The 25,063-nt window shown below is 46.4% G+C and overlaps 1 protein-coding gene across 1 annotated transcript in view; it reads right to left on the reverse strand.

Moving 5' to 3' along the window:
* Positions 1-81: 81 nt before the first annotated feature.
* Positions 82-25,063, reverse strand: part of LOC104511150 (calcium/calmodulin-dependent protein kinase type II subunit gamma-like) — a gene marked incomplete at both ends in the record, with an annotated part of 40,914 nt that continues 15,932 nt past the window's right edge. Inside the window, 7 exons of the mRNA XM_010153642.1 lie at positions 82-207; positions 4,080-4,128; positions 4,783-4,827; positions 6,408-6,476; positions 10,466-10,498; positions 19,153-19,188; positions 21,486-21,490. Coding sequence (XP_010151944.1) covers positions 82-207; positions 4,080-4,128; positions 4,783-4,827; positions 6,408-6,476; positions 10,466-10,498; positions 19,153-19,188; positions 21,486-21,490 — 363 coding nt within the window. The remainder of the gene's footprint in view (positions 208-4,079; positions 4,129-4,782; positions 4,828-6,407; positions 6,477-10,465; positions 10,499-19,152; positions 19,189-21,485; positions 21,491-25,063) is intronic.

Consider the following 25,063-nt stretch of genomic DNA (forward strand, 5'->3'; position numbering starts at 1 on the left):
GGAGGGGAGGGGGAGCTTCACATCCGCGGTAACTAGCACCGGTCGCACTACTGCACTACCGCTACCCAGCTGCTAACTTACACGGTGCGCGGTTAAGTACAAAGGGAACTACTGGAGTTAGCAAAGGCTCCGACTGAGCACGCTCTAACTCCAATGTCTGCCCTGGGCTGTCCCAGGCAAGAAGCTTCTCTTCACAAGACTGTGTAGCTGCAAAACAAATGTAAGCATTAAAATAATAAACAAACAAACAGAAACCAGAAAGCAAAATAAAAACCGACAAAGAACTACAAACACACACAGCCCCATCCCCGGCCGGCACACAGACCCATCCACATCCCAGCAACCTCTACCCGCTCTCCTGCCTCTGTCACGCACCCGCTGGACTCTGCTCCGAGGGGACCACCCTGCAGGACACCCCTCGGAGCACGGCAGGAGCCGCACTAACGCTGCTGGGGGTCCTCCGAGGGTGACCTGCAACACTGGCGGGAGCAGCGACAGAGCAGCACGAGGGCAAGTACGAGATGCGAGTGAAAGGGAAAGAAAGCAGGGCATCCAAATCATGGCAAATCTCAACTCGGAGGGGACCACAGGGCGGGAGAATGCAGCCCGCTTGGCAGGGGCGTGATTGGGCACTCCCAAGCGTACCAAGCAGGGCCCTGCTATGAGCAAGAAGACAGAGTTAATAAGAAAGCGGTGATGGACGGTTCACAGCAAAAGGGACTTCAGAAGAGATCATTTCCCTTCCGTTCGGGCTGGACAAAACATCTCACCCACTGCACCTCACCAACAGCAGGCTGACATCCTTAGGGGTGTTTTTACTTCAAAAACAAGGTAACAGAGAGGCTGCAACTGCTGCATCCTATGAGATACTGCTGCTGCGTGCAGGAAACCAGGGAAGGAAGACAGGAGACAGAAGAGGGCATGCCTGTTCCTTCCCTCCCAGACTGACCTGAACAGAATCAAGTACCACAGGTGTCCCCAACTCACAGGAAGGATCCTTCCATTAGAGCTTTACAGAGTCAGCCAGCTAGTATGGTATGTCTGTGTAGGGGAAAGGCTGGGAATCCCACCTAGCTGTTCTCTAACCTACTAGCTTTTTTCAAATCCATTTTCAGAGTTTTTCCACCACAGGTTCCTCTATGGAGGCAGCCAGTTCGGGAGGGATCAGGCAGACTACCATAACGAGCAGAGTAACCACGGTACCAGCTGTCTGAGCCAGCAAGACAGATATGCAAGGTAAAGCTCACATCAGATTGATGTCCCTCAGTGCATTATCCAAGGATTTTTCATGCTGAGCACCTGACAATGGATTCAGAAATGCCATAGGGTCTTCCAGCAGCCATAGCCTCCCTTCCAAAGCATCCTTGAAGCAGTCTGACCTGTTTTTCATTCCTTTTGTACTTCCTGAGCACCATCCATGTCTGGGGTGCTCACACGTTCCCGACAAGCGAGACTGAGCTCAGCCTCGCGCATCCCCTCCATGAGCAGACCTGCACCCCAACCCCATTTACCACGAGGAAAACTAAGAGGTGCCCGAGGAAACCCCGAAAGGCGGCGTCTCTGCAGAGAATTCCACGTCTCGCCCAGATGAAAGCAAGGGAATGGAGAACCTAGAATGAGGTTCTGTTTGTTTTGTTGGGTGGTGGGTTTTCTTGGTTTTGTGGTTTGTGTTTGGGTTTTTTTTTTTTAACCCAAAAAGGGAAGGAAAGGTTTGGAAATTTTTAATGTACAAAGGAGGGCATTTTGCAGGAAGGGAGATGATATCTTTTTATTCTGGAGGACTGGAAATGGGGGGGGAAAAAAAAAAAAAAAAAAATCAACGTTCTGGAAGGAAGTTGAGGAAAGGAAAAATCTTGGGGAAGGAGAAATGGGAAAGGTGGAGGGAGGGGTGGGAAAAAGATGCCGTGAAGCGCTGCACCCCTGGACTTACTGGCTGAGAAACAGAGAGAAAGCTGGGACTGCATGGACTCAGTCTGTGTTTTGCTCTCACTGTGCCTCCGTCCTTCAAGCACTGAGCTGCCGTCCCCGGTGGAGAGAGGGGGAGCTAGCATGGCAGGGAATTAAAAACACAAACACAAACAAAAGACGCAAGTTCAGTAAATAAAAAAAGAGAAAGGAAATAGGAGAACATTAAAGAAACCACAATGCGGGCACAGAACATGCAGGAGTATCCTCCAGGGCAAAGCCAAGTAGACAGCTCTACAACATAGACCTGCTGTGCAATTTACAATGCTGCAGCGGCGGGGGCCCGCTGCCTTTAGCCCCACCACAGTGGAAGCAACATATCCCTGAAGCAACTGTCACTGAGATGTCTCCTGCACCACAGCAGAACCGATCTCCATAGCCTGTTGTCTATGGAAAACAAGAAGCTGGCAGAGGAATTGCAGAAGCAACCCTTTACCCAGTGTCATGGCTATGCAGAATGCGGAGAACTCCAACACCCCCAAACCTTTTGGTCTATATAGTTTCGCTTGAGTGCTTGCTTAGCTTAAAACATGGAGGGGCAGGAGTTGAGAAGGAACACTGGTGAACAGTGCAGCACTAACATCACCAGAGCTGGCCGTTACTGTGCAAGCTCCTTCCTTCCCAACCTTCATTCAAATGCTCTTGTCTATTAAATTAGTAACAAAATTTTCTGACCTCAGCCAAAAAAAATCCAACCACCACCTCAGTTTTGATCTGCAGCAACGTAGCCCTGTAGGATTCTTCACAGATTTAGACCTGGACAGCTGGCCTCCTCTCCTCCCACACACACCTTGGGTTCCAGTCCTAGCCTTCCTCTCCTCCCAGCATTTGTAGTCATGACTTACAGGACCCGTTGCCTCAACTGGCTCAAGTCTGGGACCTCTCCTGGACAAAAGCTGCCAAAGGAGACAAGGATCTGGACAAATATCTGTTCTGGACAGGCATCCGGTGGAGATTAGCTCAATCAATTGCATTACCACACTACCCAAACAATCCAGTTCCCTTTACTCAAAGCTAGGTTCTTAAACCAAGGACTACTCTTGGGCAAAAAGGTGGGAGCTAGAATGCTGTCCTGTCATGACATCAGGTCTTATCTGAAACAATCTGTATTGCAGAGCTCATTCGCTCACTGGCATGCGTTTCTGCTCCCTGTGACTCCTCAGAAGCAGAGCCAGCAGCTTGCAATAAGACACAGGAAAAGCATCAGGAACTAGCCCAGCTGAGAGAGATGCCATTGCTGCTACACCACAGGGTCAACACTGATTTTTCTCTGGATTTTCTCCCTCAGCTCAGACTGATTACATGGAGAATGAGAATATCTCTGCCTCAAAATGCAAACTATCAACACATTTGCCTCAGAATGCAAACTGCATTCACCCATCCCAAATGTGCTCATTCAGGAAAACGTATGCTTGTCCTTCTTTATGGAGGTCAGGAAAAGGACAGCTACTCAAACAACATGGGCAGATAGAGGACTCGGAGCTCCTTCATCTAAAGAGCTTTACAAGCACTTTAGACCGTATTTATGATACGGTCACTGAAAAGTGTGAAATCTCTTCTCAGCCTCTCCCTCTACTGATATCTTGGGCAAGGACATAAAAAAATAATTTCTATTCAGAGATGACAGGCTGAGAATGATCTTCATCTTAGCAGCAAAAATAGACCCAAAGAGAAAAAAAGAGCGAGGGAAGTGTGTGCATGTTGCTAAAGAGATTGCTAGAAACAGGTAAGAAGGGAGACTGAGCAGTCAGGGAGGTTTCAACTCTTTGTAACCTATGGGGAAGCACAAAAACACAACCAGATTCCAAACTTCAAGAGATTTTCCAAGCCTAGAAATGGACTGGAGATGAACAGATTATGATATTTGCAAGAAGAGAATTCCAACCCTGAGACAAAAACAAATTAGCTCAGGGCAGACTGTTTATATACCACTGAGGCCAAGTCAGCTGGTCCTCCAACGCATGGTCCCACTGTGACAGGAATGACAGCGTCATGGCGAGTTTATGAACTGAGTCAGACACAAATCTCTGGGAAGCTAGTTCAAGGCAACGACTGAATCTCCAGAATCCCCTGCCTGCCCTTTACTGTATTAGAAATTACAGCAAAAGACCTACCTTTCAGATCCTCGTCTTCAGTCGTGGTGTTACAGCTCTCTGTGGAACCCTGCACGGCAGAACAGAGCATTACCAGGCATCAGCAGTCGGGACCATGGGGAAATAGTTTGATTTGCTTGTGAAGGAAGATGGGGAAAAGCGCAAAGACATTGGCAGGTATAGCAGGGAGAGGATGATACAAGGAAGATTTGGATGGAAGCAGGCCAATTACTAAGCACAACTTCACAGCATCTCTGCTCAGCTTTTATGTGTTTAAGCCGTACAAGCCGTCCAGAGCTTTCACAAGGACAGAAGTTACCAAACTCTGCCAAAGGAGATCAAATGGGAGTTGCTTTTGTTTGGAAGAAGAATAGCCACAAGAAGCTAAAGAAGGGCTCCTAGGCTCTCTCAGAGGAACAGGTCTCCATTTCCAGAGAGAAAAAAGCGTGTTAAGTGCCTGTATCTTCTCTTCCACCCCACATACAAAAGAGGGTGGTGATTACACACCCCGGCAGGAAAGAGATGACAGTATTTGAACAGTTGTCCCTACTCAGCCTCTTCCAGGGATCCACAGCCATACAAGACTACCCTCCCAGTCTACTGCCAGCAGATTCAGGAGCATGCTACAAACCAGACATCAGAAGGGTAGAAACCAAAGTAAGGCACACGAAGACAAGAACAAGAGAGAAGCAGAGGTTTCTCTGGCAACGCTCCCATCCCTTACCTTTATGCCATCTGTAGCATTATGGACAACAGTAGTTTGAGGCTCCTAGGAAAGGATGGAAGAATCATTAAACTCTAGTTCCAAAGCATTCTCTTACTTCTTTTCACTCCCCAGCAAGTGGAGAAGAGGTGACTGACACAAAAATAACCAAACCACAAACTCCAAACAGCACACGTGTGCTTGCGTGTGTGCGCACACACTTCCTGCACAGCACGTTTCCTGAAGAGAGAGGCTGCACTAAAAGCTACAGTTGCAAGGAGACAAAGCCCCCAGCTTCCCTGATACCCAACTGTCCCTAATACCCGATTTGCCTCCAGTGAACACGGCTGTCTGAAACGCCAGACAGCAACCAAGCAGCCAGGCTGCACCCTCTGCAGCTGTTCATGAAGTAATGACCCCTTGAAGCGTCCTCACCGGAAAATGCTGCAGGAGAGGGAGGAAAAAAAGGACAATACTGGGCTGGGGCCTTTGTCTCCCAGTTTTTTTGGAAAGTTTACTGGGTGTTTTACCTTCAAAAGGGACATTCATAATTTCCACAATAAAAAGGGGATAAGCCAGACCACCTCAATGCCTCTGAAAGAGGAATTGCTAAAGGAACTGGGCTGTGAAAAAGTCCCATTTTTTTAAATTTTCTAAAGTGAGATCCAATTTCAATGACAACAATAATTACTAATTTAGAAAGACTCCCCCAGTATCAAAACCATAATGAACAAAGCCAGCGAAGGCAGAAAATTATGAAGTGTCCCAAGAACCCTTTGCCCTACAACAAACAACAGAAACACCAAATCTCACCCTCCGACCCCCCCAAAAAAATGCCAAATCCAACTCAACACAGACACACAACAAGGAACAGCTACCAGGCCTGTGGGTGCTAACTAGCTCCTGCACTAGCTCCTGCACCGGGACAAGACTTCAGGATCCTGCACCATCCCCTCCCACCGCTGTCACTCTTGCAGGGTGGCTCAGCCAGGGCACCAGGGACCGTGACGGTGCAGTGACGTACACCCATCCACCCGCCTGTCACCCACTGCACTGCTGCCTGCTCTTTCAACCATACCGAGGCGGACCACGCCGAGCTGTGCTGTGAGACGTACCAGGCACAGGACACCCTACGAGGCTCGCTGCAACGCTAGCCCAGCAAGTCAGCGGGCTGCGGAGGATCGACCACAAAACTGAGCAGCCCAAATGGGCCACCAGAGGGTTCCTCTAAAAACCCTTTGCCTGCCCTTTCTTCTGTGGTGTCCTGACGTCCATCCTCTATTTCCTGGATGCTGGAGAGTGGAGGGAGCTGGCCACTCTCTTCTTCCAAACCAGCCTCCCCAAAGCCAGCAGGAACAGTTGAACGGGACACACAGAACTATACAGGGATGGCACAAAGGGAAGTCCAGGCAAGCTGCGATCCCCACATCCAACCACAGCTCCGCTCAGCACCCCCACCCCAAAGCCTGTGAGGCTGTGATCAGGCTCCACAGCAGCACAGGGACACAGACAAAACAAAGCCAAAACACAAGCTGAAACAGAGCAGCACAAGCAGCACTCGGGGTGGTGGGGGAAGGAAAGAAGGGGAGAGAACAGATTCAAAATTAAACCAAACAGGAAAAAAAAATAGCAGTTGGGGAAGATACCATGGACGTCTGCACTGGGGGTGTTTCTTTTGCAGTGCTTACTATACTGGTTTTGTTGTTGCTCTGTGGCTAAGACAGAAAAACATGGTTTTAGTTCCACTGCTGGGCAGCAGAGGCAGCAAGAAAATGACAGTATTGCTTCAACCCCAACCATCTCCTCAGACCCTCCCCTCCCCACAGGCTCGATCACCAAGAGAAGGGAGGAAGGAGTGCTGCCCGGGTCGCTGGACATCATCCTTCCCCGGAGGCAACAGATGTAAGGGATGTACCAAATCCCAAATGTGCATGGACTGCTGGAGCTATAAGGAAGGAAAAAGGAAGGGAAAGGCAGCATCCCAAAGGGATGGGGAGAATCCTGCAATGAGCACCAACAAAAGTATTTGGTGAAGAAGGAGAGATAGCAGCTGTCCTGAGAGAAAGACACTGCAGAAGTGACAGACACACAACAGCCATGGTGCAGTCTCAAACAGGGGACAAGTGGGAGGAGGAGTCCCACAGTGCGCGGGAACAGTCCTAGATATGCGATCATGCTGAGGGTCCCAGGGAAGCTACTGATGCCAGGAACAGTGTGGTCAGCCCTAGAAAATGTAGAGAAAAGGTGAGGTATGGTGTGTTGTATCCCTGCTGTGACCTGAACAAAGAGACTTCAGGACCAAAATATGGAAAGGGATGGGGGCGGGACACAAGTTAAAAGCCATGTAGACCCCCAAGTAGCAAGTCCTCTGGACGGTGCCCAGTAGTTTTTCATCTTCGTTCTCTCTTGTAGCTGTGGCAGAAGAATAAAGTCTTCATTTCCTGCATTCACACAGTACAACAGTGAGGCTGTCAACAGCTTGCTGCACAAATTTGTCCCACCGAGTCACGTCGGTCACATCAGGAATGAGCAAAGTCTGTGTTGGTAGGAAGACAAACCCGTGTCCACTACTAGTGGTTCTATATAGTTCCTAGCCCATAAATCCAGTCAGACAGAGAATTAAGACCACAGTTACACTGCCATGTAACCCCCCCCACCAGGTATACAGCTCTCCTGCTGCCAGGCACTAGCAGTAATGTCAAAATCAGCACCACAGGAGCCTCCCTCAATCTCCCTGGTTTACAGACCACGGGCACTAGGTGGGAGCTCCCGGCAGTGTGACCTCAGTGCAGCTGCACCCCATCCCGCTGTTCCCAGGGAGTGCAAACTCGAACGGCAAAATGTCAGGCCCTCATCACCCAGTAACCACCACAAAGAATGCAGAAGTCAAATGCTGAGCTGGAAAACATCTGCCAAAGGTCTAATTATGTCAACCAGAGACAGATCTTCGGAGGTTGAGACTTCACACACACCTACCAATACTTCAGTTTTTCTTCAAAGCAGCATGCCTTGGCTTAGCTATCCCTTTTGGAGAGGGGGAAAGGAGAAACAGAAGAGGAAGATGGGGCAACTGGAGAGGGGAGGAAGTAGAAGAGAGAGGCAAGAATGCTTTCTTTAAACGTCCAGGGGGGGAAAAAAAAAAAAAAAGAGCATATGAGCACTCATCACCAAAGCTAAGAAAGAAGAAACACTTCACAAATTACTGTTTACTGTCTCCTCCTATACATCCCCGCATTGTCCTAAGACTTTGGCCTTCCATGAGCTTTGCTTCCTGCATGTATTTCCAGCCTGATGGCAGAAGAGATGACAGGCCACTGTGGATATAAGAGAGGAGCAGATCAACCTGAAAAAAGGAATCCCAAGCTAATTTGTGGCATAAACACAACCAAACTGCCGGCAACACCTGGGTCCACCCCTCCACACAGCACTGAGGTTCACAGGTTCACAGAGTGGAAGAGGTTGGAAGGGACCTCTAGAGATCACCTAGTTCCCATACTTCTTCAGAAACAGTGATCCTAGTGCAGAGATCTATCCTCCAAACCTCTTCCAGTGATGAGAGCACAGCCCATTTTTCTTAGCCCACTGGGATAAGACAATAAAGTTAGCAGGAAAGAACCTATACAAAAGTAATTCCAATTTTTTGAAAGGCTTTAGAACTGAGGCCCAGTGGGAGAAAAAACATCCAGAAAGCCACTGTTCGATTTTTTGGAAGGCTTTAGAACTGAGGCCCAATGGGAGAAAAAAAAACATCCAGAAAGCCACTGTTCTGAAAAAAAGTTGACAGCAGCTTGTTAGGTGTGGGATGTCACCTCACAAAGGGGCAAACCACCAAAGAACACAGCCTACCCTCCAGGCTGCACTGAACACCCAGTTCATCCATCACACTCTTCCCCAGGCAGTGGGCTGAGGAAGACCAAGCATCACGTTTACCAGTCCAGAATCACACAGCATTTTACTCCAAGACAGAGTCTCAAGGAAATAAGAGGCAGTGGACTTCACCTAAGCATTTTTCACAGCTCTTTCTCAGATGGAGTTATCTGACATACTGAGCTTCCCACACACACCTGTGTTTTGTGGCCACCTACCCAATGGCCCCTTTAGGCCTGCCCTTCCCAGAGCCCCAGGTGGCACAGCCAACTCCTACCCCTTCTTCCCCTCCTGCTGCCAGCCAACACCACAGTCACCGTGCAGGCTACGACCCTCGGTAATTCACAGAGGTACAGCTCAAGTTAAAAGAAGCCAGTTCACCTAAAAAGGGGCCAGGCCCTTCTTAAACCCTGTGTAACACAGTTAGTTTTGGCACAACAGTTGGCAGCACTTCCTAAGCTAGACAAGAGACAGACAGACAGGCACAAAGAACACAGAGGGTGCAAGAGGAAGAAAACAGACCAGTGACCATATCGCTAGGGACACACATTTCTAGCCAACTAAAAGGAAGTAAGTACCAACACATGGGCTGCCTCTGGTTATTCAGCCACCCTCACTGCTTCCATGTTTTCTGAGGCTGACACCTACACGTTTTACATATCCCAGCTGCTTTAAAACAACAGGCAGAGAACATTTAAGTATTGCTGGCAGTGGGCAGAAAAGAATGGCAAGAAGGGCAAAATGAATTCCTGCCCTGGACCTTCATAAAGGCAGAGCTGGGGAAAAGTCAGTCCCCACATCTAGATTTTCCAAGCAGTACTTTGGGATAACTTCTTTTATGTTTACATAATTTTAAGATGTCAGTGAAGGAAGAGCAGAAATAATCTTCCAGATAGTAATGTAGAAACAAATTATTTTGCTTTCTCAGTACTGTAACATCCCTGTTCCTACCTCAAAAGGAGAAATATTTTCTGTTCTTATTCTGTGTAAAGGAGATAATGCCATAACTAATTTTTGTAGTTCAGTTACTGTGCATATCTCAGTGTCAGAGACAAAGGCATCATTAATGGCTCCTTAGAATATGGCACTGGCCAATTTTCTCTTTGCTCCCTTGAGAGTGGATTTGACTACTTTTCTGACAAATTCTATGGATGTCAAACATCTGGATGGATGAAAAAAGGAAATGAACAGGACAGTTACTGGGTATTTGGTCATGCTGGGACACATAAACGAGATCAGGACAAAAGGAAGTTGTGGATTATAAATGCTCTGACAAACCTTTTCAGTAAGTATGCTAAAAAAAGACGTGACCAGCAGCTCTGAGCTGCCCGGTGGTGCTGTGCCCACACATTTCATCTGAACAGTGAAGCCCCAGACTCTGCCACATTTAGAGCGACTCCCAGTTTGTTCTACACTGTGGGGCTCCCACCAAGGATGACGGCACCAACACCAGGCAAAGCACCTGCTCCTCTGTTTTGCACCTCTGCAACAGAACGACAAAGCCCCATGTCCAAGCAAGGCACGCACCTGCTGTGCTGAGCCCAGGAGCACCACTGGACCACCACTGTCTTTTTTCGTTTTACACTCGGAGCAGGCAAGGTCCAACTGCATTGCCAGCCATTCATTTTCTGCACAGAAGGGGGACTGTACGACTGGCCGGGGGCCAGATGATCACAGGACCCTCTTAGTGAGGACATGGACCTTTCAGTGCAGAATGATCCCCCCGCCACCGCCCCCCTGCACAGACATGCTATGTAGGTGATGAGCACAAGCCGAGCGTGCATGGCATGAGAATGGCGGACGCACGAATCGCAGGCAGCTTACGGGAGGTGCTCACCATCAAATGCACACTGGAGCTCGACTTCCTTTTCTGGACACACCATTGAGAGAGGGAAGAGATGAGAAGAAAAGCACAGAAACTATTCACACATTAGTGTGCCAGCAAGGGCCCCCCTGCCAATAATAATGCTCCCCTAGGGCAGGTACAAGCAGCAGCAGAAAGGCACAGACACGCGATGGCGCAGAGAGAAGTCACCATTAGAGAACATGGCTACACACCCAGGGAAGGGGCAGGGTTGAAGACCCCCATCCACGCCAACATCGAGGTCAGAACATATGTGCCCCACACACTGATACGAGGAGAGGAGGAGAGAGAGGAATATAGATGCACAAGATGTGGGGTGCAAGGGGGTGCCTCTGTGTGCTCTCCCACCTCAAAACTGTGCAGCTTTCCCCAGCCACACCGAAGAGGTAGGCAGAAACCCACTGTGTGGTCATATCTGGAGCAAGCAGAGGTGTGTTTGCAACTAGAATCAGGGGGTAGGGAGGAGGACACAAGAGAAGGGGCATCCCCAAGAGCTAAAGAAGGGGGAACTTCTGTGCACAGCATCGAGGGAGATAGGCTCCCTCACACACAAATTGGGGCTGATTGGAGAGGTGAGGCATACCCATGCTCAGACACAGAGGAAAGGCAGGAGAGACAGAGGCACTCAAGAGCCACAACACCTTGTGCTCTTCAGTACTGGGAGAACAAACACAGAGCAATGCTCAAACACTACCCAACCTTTTTGGGCTCTACTCATTCACAGGCATTTTCAGTCATCTTCAAAGCCACCCTCACACCAAACTGCACTGTCCAGTAAACCAGGCTCAGCATGCTCTGCTCTTTCACTGCCATCCTGTCCAAGCTGAGCCTGGCAGGTCTTACAGCACTGCAGTGCTACCCCTTCCCCTACTGTCTCCACATACACTTTCCATCAGGCCCTCTCCTTTGGTACTATCCAGGCTATTTCTCTGCTGCTCACTACAGAGTCTAGCTCAGAGTAGCACGGGATGGCGCATCCCAGCCAAAACCCACCATAGTGTGGGCTCAGCTACGTAGCTCTGGATGCCTGCATACTACCACGGCCCACCTCTGGAGCAGTCCTGGAACTCAGTACAGGCCATGGAACTGTACATCCCCATTTTACACACTTACTGAGCCTTCACAGCTTTCACCTTGAATATTGCCTTCATCCCTGCCATCCTCACATCAGAGCTCAAGCACACATACAGATGGGCATGTCCTGGAGAGCAGAAGTGCCCATGTTCACCTCATACTCAGAACCACATTCCTGATCACACCATACAGTCCAGAACCACACAGCCACTGCACAAACAGGCTCAAGGTAGCAAAGCTTCCGCCTCATCTGATAATTAAGTCTAATACAGACAGACTCCAAACAGAGGTCTGTTCAGCATTTGGCACACAAATCTTCCACTTTGTGGAGGCACAACACAGGGCTTGGCATTACCTGTAAAACCAATCTCTGATTTACAAATGTGTGATTGCTCTCATCTTCTTTTAGGACAATTTAGCTTCCCCACCGGCTTTTCCTCAAGCTAGAGCCAAAATAGAATGTACTACTACCACATAAATACAATGCTTAGACCACCAACAGCTCAGAGGAATCCTGGTACCCAGTCACAACAGGAAACTTTTAACTGGGAGAAGGGGAAATTCACACCAGCTGAGAAACTGCTCCAAAACTTCAGCTTATTTGCAATGTATCCTGTAAGCTGCAGCAGACAACCGAGGCTACAGAAACTTCTCTCTAAGGAAACAGTCAAGTTCATACATATTTCCAACAAGTTACAGAAACAAGAAAAAGGCAGAAAATGTTGAGACAATCAAAAGGTTCAATATGAAAGGAGAATCTACCAGGGCATACAGAAAACAATCAGCCTCCTATATTAGAGGCACAAGTAACAGTGACCAGGAGGAAACAGAACCCTCTGCAGATCAGAATTTAATTAGAGTACAATCTAAATTTAAACCAGCATTGGTCTATTAACATGGCATGATGTATTACAGAAATCCCAGAAAGCACGTTATCACTGGCTACTATAACAGGGGGAAGAAAAGCTAGCTAGGCATTCTGAAAAGGGTGGGGAGTGAAGTCTGCTGAGACCAGAACAGGAAAGTACTATTACAACTCAGGACAGGTGGGATAATGCCAACATGAGGCACCAGCAGTAAGTGCTACAGCCTCAAAACTTCTTAAGCCAAAACACACACAAGGAAATTACTAAAACCAGATCGGTCTCCTAAGCCCGTCTGTAGCTGCTGCATTGGAGCCATCTACATCACCTTCCCAAGGTGACTACCTGAATGAGCACAAGTTTTTGTTCCTAGAATGTGACTGCAACTTAGCAAAGTAAGATAACAGTTCAGTTACAGAGAGAATTCTCTTTCTGTGCCACAACACAGCTACATCTCTAATATTTCTAAGCAGTGCAGAGACATCCCAGGGAATGCAAAACATTGTTAAAGGCAGAGAGATAGCCTGTGGTAAAGTACCTCACTGATTAAGGATTTCCCTATGTCTGAGTGACAAAACATTCTCCCAAAGCAGTACGGACAACATTTTCCTCTCAAACCCAGGGATGAATGCCTGTTGAAGTTGTATTTCTGTATGTGTGTAAAAATTCAGGTGTTCACCTCAAAAGAGGAACAGATTCTCTACAATGAAACTCAATGCTGACTCTTGCTTTACTTAACAATAAACTGAAGTCAGCAGATGACAGATGACCTGAAGGCTCACTGTCCCTTCAGCATACCAGCAATACTAGAAATGGCAAGTACAAATCATTGTGAGCACCAACAGAAAATACAACGCAAACAAGAAGATGCTATAGGAAGTGTTTGCAGGCAAGGTCCCATTCACAGTTCTGGGCACTTAACATGGGTATCTTTTTAGAACAGCTTTTTGCATTTCTGTCTTCTAAATGCAGTTCTCTCCCGGTTTGACACCAATAGTTTATGTTTGTTAAAATATCATGCCTGATGCGACTCATATTCCTACAGAGAATATAGTAATTTCAGGACTTAAGGTAAGAAAAAAAATTGTTGAACTCAAAGCAGATCATCGAGAGGCAGCCCGAACTAGCAGACTGGAGGTCCTATTTCTACTTCTGCTTTAGTTCTTTTGTGTGATGCTGAGCAAATCATTTTATCTCTGGCAATCCATCTTCCCTTCTGCCCTTTGTCAGCTTGTCTATTTAAATCGTAAGCTAAGAGGCAGGGATTTTCTGATTAGGCACTGCTACAGCACTAAGCACACTGCACCCTTGATCTCAGTTGGCGGTTCTAGGCATTACAACAATGCAGTGAAAAAAGCGAATGCATCAAAAGGTGGGTAGAACGTGTTGTTCCTGGGTGTCAGCACTTGAACAGATCCAAAGCACGCCCCAGGCATTTTGCAAAAAGCAGTTCAGTATAGAACTGCGCTGTTCAGGTGAACCCGGATTCTCCTCATTGAGCTCTACCGTAACAATCATGAAACAGCATGGTTTTCAGATCATGAAAAGTCCAGATAGAGAAACAGGAGCATTAACTCCTGTTGGTCACTGTACGGATGTTACTTGACCCTTGCGGATTTCCAGACCCTTGTAGATTTTCTGAGGATTGCCTGTTGGCTCACCACACTACAGTGCTTTCTGTGCCTAAGGCACGCCTTCACACGCTGCTTTCTCAGCAGCCATGCCAGCTTGCAGCATCCTGCCCTCCCCACATACTCTTTACGGGCAAAGGGCAGAGAAAGCTGGTACGCACCAGGCATAAAACATACACTTCTGTCAATATGCCATACAAACAGCAGAACAAATGGTATTTGGTGCCTCTTTGCAGTTATGTAAGATGAAGGGCAGGTTTTACAACAATAATTTGTCACAGCAAGATCTGGGTTTTTACTCTTTCAGCTGAGTTCTCCTTTCAGCTATGCTATTCAGCTTTTACTGGGACAGAGAAGAGCGTGCATGCAGCAGAGAGACAAGGTAGAAAATCAACAAATTTTGCAGAGCATTGCACGTGAATGCTGTTAAAATCCCCTGCATCCCATAGCATTCTCCACAAGTTGCTTTTTACGTAGACTATTACATGGGGCTTGAAAAAAACATTGTTATTATAATTTTGTATCCCCTAATCCTAAACTGAAATGCTCAGAGTAAAAAAGAAAGAAGAAATTGACAAAGAGCTTAGAGAACTCAGTTTGAAATACTTAGAATTACATACTTAACTAAAAATAGCACTTTGTGCATTAACAAATTCTGATTATAAAGATGGATCTGATGGGCCCTACTGGAACTGGAAACACATGCATCCTCTTACACCAGTAGCAAGGGCAATTCCCCTTTGGGCAAAAAGGGAACATAACTGTTGAATGTGCCTTCACAGAGGAAAACAGAAAAAAAAAAAATCACCAATAGGACACTAACACTAACTACAGGGAACTCAGACCCTGACAAGGTCAGAGAAAGGACATTCAGCATTAAGTGCTTTAACCTTCACCCAGGTGTCTGCCCCAGCCCACTCCTTAACCCCTCCCTCACCTTGCAGTGGATGGCAAGTCCACAATACAGGCAGAAAGAGGAACAAGAAACCAAGTAGATTTGACGTGAAACTATCTAAAGAAAATTTTAAAATGGCAGCCGCACAATGTTGGTCATAAATTTAGAATCTTAAAAAAAAAAATACCTGGGACCTACAATGGTGGCCACAAGATAGGTGGTACGTTACATGGCTCTGCAATTCGTCACCCAGTATCTTCTAGCCTCACTTTCCGGATTTGAAAGCAGAAAAACACGTTCCTTGGGGATAAAACCTGGGCCTTCCACGTTGCTACTCCATCAGCTTGGATCCAAATTCTGCCTGAAGAAAATGAGTGCAGCACTACCAAAGGTTTGGTGAGCAGGGACAATTTAAGATTCAAGGCAGTTTAAATCATTCATTATTTAAGATAATGGAAAAGTTCTCAAGTGCCAAGCTGATGAAATATCTACCAATTAGCAGGATTAGTACTTGAAATAGAAGCAGCAGTGCAAAATGAAAACCAGGAATGCTTCAAATAGATTTTGGAAAGGAATTTGCTAGAAGATGGGGTCATACACATGGAAATCTATCAAAATAACTCCAGTTTGGACACACCTATATTGGAATAAGAAAAAGTTTCCTTCCTGTCCTCCCCTCCTGATTTAAGCTTCCCTCCCCCTTCCAAGATGGATGATACAAGTAAAAAGCGTGCACCCCTTGCTTTAGCATGTTAGGCTTCCTTCAGCAAAGGATTAAAGGCAATTCCTATAGAAACAAAAAATGTGTTTTTCTCTTACACAACAGCTCAACACAATTCATACTGGATGCTCGTACCACCACACATGACTAATCTCTCATTCCTCTCTCATTTATGCTAAATCAGCAACAACATGTTGAACCTTGCATTAGATCTTCACCAACACACATTTTCGGGCCTCACTCAAATTTGCCTAATACTATGTAATAAAAGTTCCTACTCTATTTTTCAAATAATGCAGAATTGTAGCATGGATAGCTCTGATGACCAGTCAAAAGGATGGGTAAGTTACCTGGAACAGAAAGTAAATTAAGACAAACTGGTGATGTTCTTTTCTCAATGAGCTTAAAGGCATTAATTTTTATACTAGCGTAATCATCAGTTTGTGGAAGAAATTGTCTTCCCATTCCCATCCACTGTGTGGATAACTGTGGCAACACTCAGAGCACAGTCACCCTGGACCAGATAAAGCCAGTGAAGAAACTGAAACCTATATTCTCTCAAATCTTCATAAGGAATTAATTTCCAAGAAGCTTTTAAGAAACAACCAAATGGGAAAAAAACGCAAACATCCACCAAACAAACAGGAGTCTCCGTATCTGTAAGGAACATCCTAACCACATGGCAGGTGGTCAGGAGCAGACTACAATTAAAAATACAGCATGCAATGCTTGTCCTAAACCTACATCTGTTGTAGAATTATTTATATAGGAAGTGGGAATGAAAAGGATACCATAAAGTGAAAATCTGTTCGGTGTTCAAAAATCATGTTATCTGTGCTCCGCACTACTGCAGTAGGCAAAAAATCATACTTTGCTACAAGTAAGGCAAGACCAGATGCTCCTAACCAGTCACTGACACAAGTTGTTTGTCAGAACTATCTAGGGTAAGAAAAATCAGTGGGGCTAGAATTACAAGCTTCCTACATAAGGAGGAACGCATGAAAAGCAGGCTGGTCACAATGGTGAGGCCACCAACCAGACAGTGACCAGCACAGACTGCTGCACAGCAGCCAAGGGTACCAGTACTGCTCCAATAAACAACTGGAAGTGGTAAAAGGCTACGCTCCCATGGGATGACTAATGGGGAGCAGCAGCATACATGCAGACAGTAGGGGCAAGGAAGGAGATAAGCACATGGACACGGAAATCCTACAACAGAAGTGTTGTGGATGTACTACACACACAAACAGACCCCTACCTGCTCTCTATCTTGCTCAAACTTAGCACTGGGGGAAGGGACCTGTACTTATGGAAGCCTGCATTACTGAGCAAGAGGGTTATTCAAAACACCAGCTTTAAGAAGAAATGGGAAATTTCTTTCTGAGTTTCAAAGCTCACAGAAATGAGTACTCAAAGCCACACTTGAAGACATGCTGTTGGGCAAACAGGAATCTTAAACAACTCTTCTGAGAGCCCTCAGCGCAGGCTTAAAGCACGCGATGCTCCTCATGGACACCTCTCAGGTTCATATTGCAGAGCAAGACAGCTCTAACACTTAGCAGCAAGGAAGTTGTGTGCAGACTCAGAGTTGACTGCAGGTCTTCAGCATCATGCAGAAGTAGAAAAGAGGTTCCCAGAGGGCAACCTCATTCACCAGGTACCGAGTATGCTATGCTCGCTAATCTACCTTCCACTTCATTCCAAGTATTCAGCTATATATATCAGGAACAACATATACTGTGAAGAGTTGAAAAATACTTCAGATAAGGTAAAAATGAAACCCAGCTTTACCCCTTTCACAGAGCAAGGCACTGTGTTTTTAATTAATCAAACACCAGAAACTTTCTATGGGGCTGGAAGTCTATAACATACATGTCTCCTTGTAGCTACGTGGTCAGGAAGCTGTCCCTCAAAACCTGTGTGCACATAATCTGTCTATTTCTGGAAGATTTTGACCCAAGGTGTAGCACTCCCTGAGAGGCTGTTGGAAATCAAGAATCCCAAGAAGAAAGCCATTTTTTTCTAGGTAGGTGACAAAAGCTATGTAGACATGTTGTTATCCGCTGCTTTTTCAGTTGCTTCTCCCCTGCCACATTGGGATTTTTAAGTAAGTGTCTGCTGGTTCTCAGTTCACAACCAACATCTGGCATCATCCATTCTTATTCCACAGGGATGTTCTCCGTATCAACAGATGGGACAACTCAAACACTTGCTGTATTAGCGTGCATGTGTCCAGTGTGTGTCTGTACAAGAGGCAGGCATGTGCAAAAGGCAGAAAAACTCAGTCTTGCAGGCACATTTCAGAGATAAGTATCCTAGGGCAAGAACAGCAGTTCCACGTAGCATTTGGGTCAAAAAAAACCCCCACAGACTTGGGTGTCATTAGGGCAGAACACAGCAGAAGTGTAAAAACACAGGTTTTACTAGAGTCCTCAAAATAAACACAACTCCCCTGAAAATACCTCTTTTTCCAGCAGCCTGCTTGTATTGTGAGCCCTCTGGAAACAGAGCCTCATTAGAAGGGAAAAAGGCTAAGAGCAGGAGAGAACCAGCACGCTGGTCCTGCCGTGTGCATGTCAACCCCCTAGCACAGGGAGAACGAAGACTGTACACAGTGCAAAACCAGGAGATGAACTATTCCACCTAACAGCTCTGGAGAAAGGTTTGAACTTCCAATGGAAATGCAAGTGATAAACCAAACCCTGCTTCCCCACGTGGAGGGCAGTTATCCTTTGCAATAGTCAGGGGAAGACAGTGCCCGTAACTGTCTCTACTCCAGTACCAGATGGTAAAGGACTACTGCCTGCAACAAGACTACAGCCTTAGGAACAGCCTATTTGACCTCCAGAACTAAAGGAAGACCATGCACACAGTGAGTGAAATTGAAGTGGGGAAAAAATAACCCCTCAGAAGGGAACAGGAGAGTGCCTGTCGCTCAGGAATGTGGACCCAACTCTTAACACAAGACTCTCTTTCCATTCTGTCCAAACATGAACATCTGGAGACTCCTCCTTCCTCACCCCTCTTCCCAGCTCAACCTTCAGCAGCTGTCCAAGGGGGGAGACAAAGAGAATTCTGTGGGGTCCGCTGGGTATCATCAGTCAAAAACAGTCTCTCTGTGCAATTTCAAGACCCAGAATCACTCTGCACCAAACAGAACTGACTAGTCAGAGGCATGTGTCACATTTGAGCAAGTCCTTGGTCTTCCTAATCCACAGCATTGACCAGTTCTCCATACTTCAGAGAAAGGGGGAAAAGAAACCTGTCTGGTACACTTAGGTAGTTGTGCCATGTATAAGGTGCATGTAAGGAACATGAAGATCCCACCCAGTGCTCCACAATGATACCCTAATTGTAACAATCTCAGCCACAAGACAGGGCTGTGGTTTTACCCTGGAAGGGAATGGGCACCAGACAAAGTGGCTGCCTTCTGGGCAGATGGTGGGAGAGAGTGAAATGGGTAAGCAAGAATTTACCTTCACTCCGTCTGACTTCTTGTTCAAATTTGGCAGCTGTGGAGAGAAGCAGAAATAGGTCAGATTTTGGTTCCAAAACTATTCCTTCTCTCTCCCCCACTTCCCTCAAAACAGCACGAGACTTCAGAAGGACAACCATCCTGCTAATTCCTCTCTAACAGTAAGAGACCTGGAAATAAGACAAGTCACTCACCAAATCCATCCTATCTATGTTCATCTATTTAGGCAAAAATGTTCCCACCTTCACCATCTCAGGAAGACCAAGTCTGAAATGAGACTTTAGAGTTCCTTTGTTTTATTCTCCGCTCACACCCTCTCATCCCATCCAGAAGTGCCAGCAGTTACAGGGGGAAAAGCTAAAGCAATCTGCTTGATCTGTGCAACACGATGAAGGCTTTACCTTCAAGTGCAGCCATTTACATAACAGACTCTACTTATAAAGAGGCAATGATAATGCAGAGGCTTCCTAATTACTGCTATGTACAGTTACTCTGGGGAAACATCTGGATAGGTGAAATAAAGACACTGGAAAAGTGCTAAAGGCAGTGTCTGATAACTGTTTAAAAAAAATAAAGAGTGAGAAGAGAGACAGGAACTAGGCTGAATTCCTTCACTGAAAGATAAAGATGCTGTCCTGCACTCAACTTGAACAACTGGCACCAGCAATGAAAGCGAGAGCGTTCAGACAGGGAGACAAGTGCCTGGCAGAAGGCACGCTTGGGACTGACGAAGGAGCGGCTTCATCTAACACAGAAAAGTGGTACATTGACAACGACTGCCAGCAGCCAGACCCCAACTGCAGCCTCAACTGATAGAAAACATAGCTTGCCTACTCATGAAGAACGTTTCAGTTGTTTCAACTTCTGTAAACAACACGCTAGAAACCTACTGGACCCACACAGTGACGTGCCTCTCCTGAGCAGCTGCTGGGAAGCATACAGGTCTGGATACTTGACCTGGGTTTAGCTCCAGCAAAGATGAGGCCTAGAGAAAAGGCAATTCCTGAGACAATGCTCACATGACTGCTGAAATGCTTCACTCCCAAAGAAAGGTTGACCAACTCACAGAGTGCTCAGCCTCTCTCCAGGAGCAGCAACATTAGGCAAAAATGTTTTTCAATATCCAAGCAACTGCCCAAGTTTTATGTCAAAAGCATTTTCCACCCTGCCTTTCCTACCACATGACCCTACAGACATGGATTAACTAGACAGTACTAGCTGAGCTGGTACAAATGACTACAGTGTCTCCTCACAATAAAGAGGTGGCACCCCCACAGAAGTTTTTTGTAGTCTCTGATTTGGTCTTCATACTTCTACTCCCTAATGCAAGAATAAAGATAGATCAGGTTTTTGTCTTCATTCCAAACCTCATGCAGAGGTTTTCTGAATGTGATGTGTCAAAAGACAGTGCTCCAACGTGCACACACGAAGGTGGGCAGGCAAACCGCCCCAGGCAACTCATCTGCCCTGCAAGGTTCCTTGTTAAGGGTACACATGCTGAGGCATTGCAAGAGTGAATCTAACAAACAAGCTCTTGCCACCGTCAAGGCTTGATGAAGCAGACCAGCTTGATTCCATCTGCAAGTGACAAGGAGAACAAGGTGACCACAGGGTCAGCAGGGGCCCAGCCTTTATACCACACACACATCAAGGCATCTCACACCACAGCTGCTGAAAACAAGAAACTGTTACGGCCTTACAACACTCCAGAAGGAGTAAAGGATTCTGCAACTTAACAAGTATCACAAATGGGATATCCTTGAAGTGTAAAAAAACCCCATCAGAGAAGGGAAACAGCACCACCATATGCCCAGGGAATGACCCAGACACAAGCGGGGAAACGATGTTTTTCACACTTTCTACAGTTTCCCCAGAACCTCACATTTGTCTTTGTGGACAGGAGACAGCTAAAATCACGTCCTATGGTGCTGAAGCAAATTCAGCCGAGAGCCTCTCTGCATGGTGCAGTGCTATGTCACGCAGACCCAGCGCTCCCCAGCACAGCCTGCCCCTCTCAGCCCTCCTCATAGCACACACTGCTCTCCGGCAGGCCTGCCAGCAACCCGGAAACAATCCCAGCCCATGGGGCATTCAGTTCACGCGTTACACTGAGGCTTGCACGGACAACTGGAGAGCCCATGGAATGCACCTGCACGCAGAGGTGACTGCAGGGACCTCGGACAAAAAGGAGGCATGCAGATTTACCCACAGGCCAACCGGCACATGTTATGAGACACAAATTAAAGGGGATGCAAGTGGAATTTCTGCAGCAAGTGACAGACAACACTTTCTGTAACAAGAATCATTTTAGACAACAAGCAGCACCACCCAAACTGCAGCTCAGCAAAGAGACAACAGGAGAGAAAAATCCAAGAATACATGAAGCACATGCTTTACTGTTCAGGAAATGGTCTTGTACCCATGCTCTGCAGTTTTCCAGGCATGAGATACTAGTATTTATTTTCATCATCCTTCCCACTTCCTCTACGCATTGAAAGGATTAAATTTCCTCCTCTCAGTGAAGAGTCCTCTATAATGAGGCACACACTGCTAAGGTGGTAGCTTAAAAGCACAGTTATGTTCCTGTTTAACAGGACACCCTCCAGTTAATTTCTGAGGAGAAACACAAAAGGCATCCCCGGGACACACCCCATATAGCACTCCCTCTTCCCACACTTCTCAGTTTTGGCCTCCATAGGAAACAGCCCGAGTGCTGGACCACGCTTGCTGGCAGAAACACAAAGCCCTAATGCTGAACTCATCAACAACGAACCAGAGCCAAGGGGAGGCAGCAGAGGAGGGAATTTCCAAGAGGGACTGAAATACCCACTCCAAATACAGCCAGAGGTAGTGCCTCCACCCCTGCCAGTCCCACGTTTCCTCTTCCAGTGGGACCAGCCCCTTGCCCAGCCTGCCCTAGGTTTGCCCTGTCCCCAGCTGTCAAATCTCAGTTACATTTTTCATCTCAGTTAAGCTTCCAGAGAGTATTTTTTGGGATGCAGAGATAACACTGAGATTGCTTTTATTAAGCCTGATTAACTCATGATGCTAGTCTAACAGACAACCCAAATTCTGGCTTCTAAACACAAGCACTTACACCATGAAGAATTCTGGACTTTGCTGAGAATTGATTAAAACAAAAATCATACCATCCCAACACAGAATTCCCAGTGACAGAGTTGCAGGTTGTTATCCTCATATTCTCGACTGGATGTCACTTCTGGGGCTCACCAGAGACCAACCGACAGTCAGTGCAGTGTATAGCCTCCAGCAGGCACCTCTGGCTACCGGTACAAACAATGCCCATGAATGCAGTGGAACTTTAACAACATCTATTTATTAAGGACTAAACAGAGCAAAGCCTAATGCTTAACTCTCTGCCACAATGGCTCTTTAGGCCCAAGCCACTCTCGCAGCAGCCACTTAAACACAGCAGAATGGTTTCACAGAATAAGGGGGAGTAGTTGTCTCATGTTCTTTGGCCTCAGCAGTCCCCTTGCTCTTAGATTCTGCAGTGACTTGCTCTGGGAACTTGCTGCAGCAGCCCCTGCACAGGAATGCTAGGCACTAAGTAAGAGACCAATACAAAGACAACCTATTTGCATGGGATAACTGCCTGGTAGAATTTACCATCTGAACTCTCTCTCTCTTGAGGAAAACTTAATTTTTTTTTTTCTTTCCCCTGCTTTGCTCTGCCCCCTGAATGACACTTCTGTTCCAGAAACCTACCTGAAGCAATAGACAAGCAGCAACATTTAACATTTCCCCCCTCAATGAAAAGCCTTCCACCAGGGCTTCCATTCCTCAACAAGACTGGAGTGATTCTGTTCAAAGTACTGCTACGGGATAAACAAAGGGTCATGAAAAGCAGTCAGTCACTTCAAAACACTCTTTTTGAAACAAGCAGAAAGAAAAGGGTAGAACCAGGCAGAAAGGCAGGTAAAAAAGCCAAACCATTTGGCAACGCAAAGCCTTTATGATCTGCAGCCACAGGATCTCAAGACTTAGCAGACACCCTCTTTCCTACCCAATTCACCTCATCAGGCACTGTCAATGCCTAGCACTGCGCACAGGCTTCCAACGCTTTGGGAAATCTCAAGGCAGACAGCGTTTGAAGATGCACACCCATCTCCCAGACATGCTCCAAAGGTTTTCAGAGAAAGATTAAAAGAGGAAGCATTAATTAAAACTAAAGCCTGAAAGACATAACCCAGTGGTGTGCTCTTGGCATGAGCCACAGAGGTCCCAGATCTCCCACTAGTGAGTAATGGAGAAATTGCTTGGGAGCCAGGTGATTTCCTTCTTTTTTTTGCCTCTGCTGGCCTCAGAAAACCAAATCATTCTCCAGCAAGACTATGTGCAAACAAGTCAAAACCAGGAGCCAGCCTGGTATTTTGTGACATTTCAATTAATGTTTTCAAACACTATCCCACCAGCAAAGAACCTCACATCCTGAAAGACACTCTCTTTGCAGGTATGCACATGTACACACACAAACAGGAGCAGAACCTTAAAGGGTCAAGACAGTCTGAACACCCATCCCAGATGCTCGAGCCTGAATGCCCCTGACTGTCCCAAATTCTAGAGTTGACCAAATTCTAAGAGTACCTCTCTTGCAGTATTACAAACACTCCATTTCCTGACAAACCAAGAAAAGAAGGTGTGAAGGGCAAACACCACAAGAAAAGGCATTCAGAGTTCTCCTGAACTTGAGAGAGGAAGACAAAAGTAAAGGGAATTGTTCACTTCTGAATCTTACATAAAAATTAACTTAGAGAGAAAAGCCACTTCTCAGCACTCTGTGAAGATGGCTGTTTCTACCATGAAAACCAATTTCGTCCATCCTTTCACTCAGCTTACAGCAGGCTTACTTACAGTTCTATATAAATAAATGAGCCCAGGCACCCTTAAATACTGCAACCATTAGGAAACTCTGAAAACCTTGCCAAGTTTCCCTTAGTAATAAATTTACATTTACTTCTCAGAAGGTGATTTAGGAGTTTTGTGCATATGATCTAATCAATCGATTTACCTTGACTGTACTTCTGTATTCTGCAAGTGAACACAGAGCAGATCAGTGTATGCTTGGATCATTTGAACATCAAAAGCCACAAGTAAGCACACCCAAATCATCCTGGTGTGACTCCAAAGATCCCACACCAAAGTTTAGATTGCAATGTTCTCTCTCACAGCTGAGTGAGTACCTACCAGAGTGCGGACAGGAGCCACAAACCGCTCATTACAACCAGGTCTCAATTTCCTGACTTACACTGAGAGGCGTGCAACTGTATCTGCAATAAACAAATAGGCTACAGCTGACCCGAGATAGAACCTCGTAAAAAGAACCACAAACAGCCAATATTACATTGCTGAATAGACCATAGCTGGGGAAAGGAGCCGAACACATTCCTTTATCTTCAGGGACTGACCTGAGGAAAAAGGCACCTAGGAAGCAACAGATGACTCACGGAAGAACAAAAACCTTTTTTCTCCTTTGTAAAAAGTAAGACTTTTTGACGGGGCAGTGAGTGGGGAGTGAAGAGTATTGCTACAGACTCTTCAAGCATACAATGTGTCACAAGCTAAAACCACACTGACAAATGAAGGAACTCCACGTTACAAAATGTGTGACAGAGGAGATAGTAATGACAACAGGATTAAAGAAGTCTTCTCAAATTTCCTGCAGATAGTATGATCACACCTAATTAAATGATACCAGGGTTCACATAAGCCTTTGTTTTCCTATTGGTTCAAAACATCTGTGAAGAAGGTTTTAGAAGATCTCATCCCCAGGCAGGAAGAAGCTTCTCTTTTCAAGAAATCTAGTTCCCTATCTGCTAGGAATGGGGCTTTTAGAGGCCCACAAAACACTGTCACCTAACTAGAGAAAATAAAACCCCCTTAAGGTCACT

This window comes from Eurypyga helias, unplaced genomic scaffold, assembly GCF_000690775.1.
Source record: "Eurypyga helias isolate BGI_N326 unplaced genomic scaffold, ASM69077v1 scaffold24456, whole genome shotgun sequence".
Classification (NCBI taxonomy): domain Eukaryota; kingdom Metazoa; phylum Chordata; class Aves; order Eurypygiformes; family Eurypygidae; genus Eurypyga; species Eurypyga helias.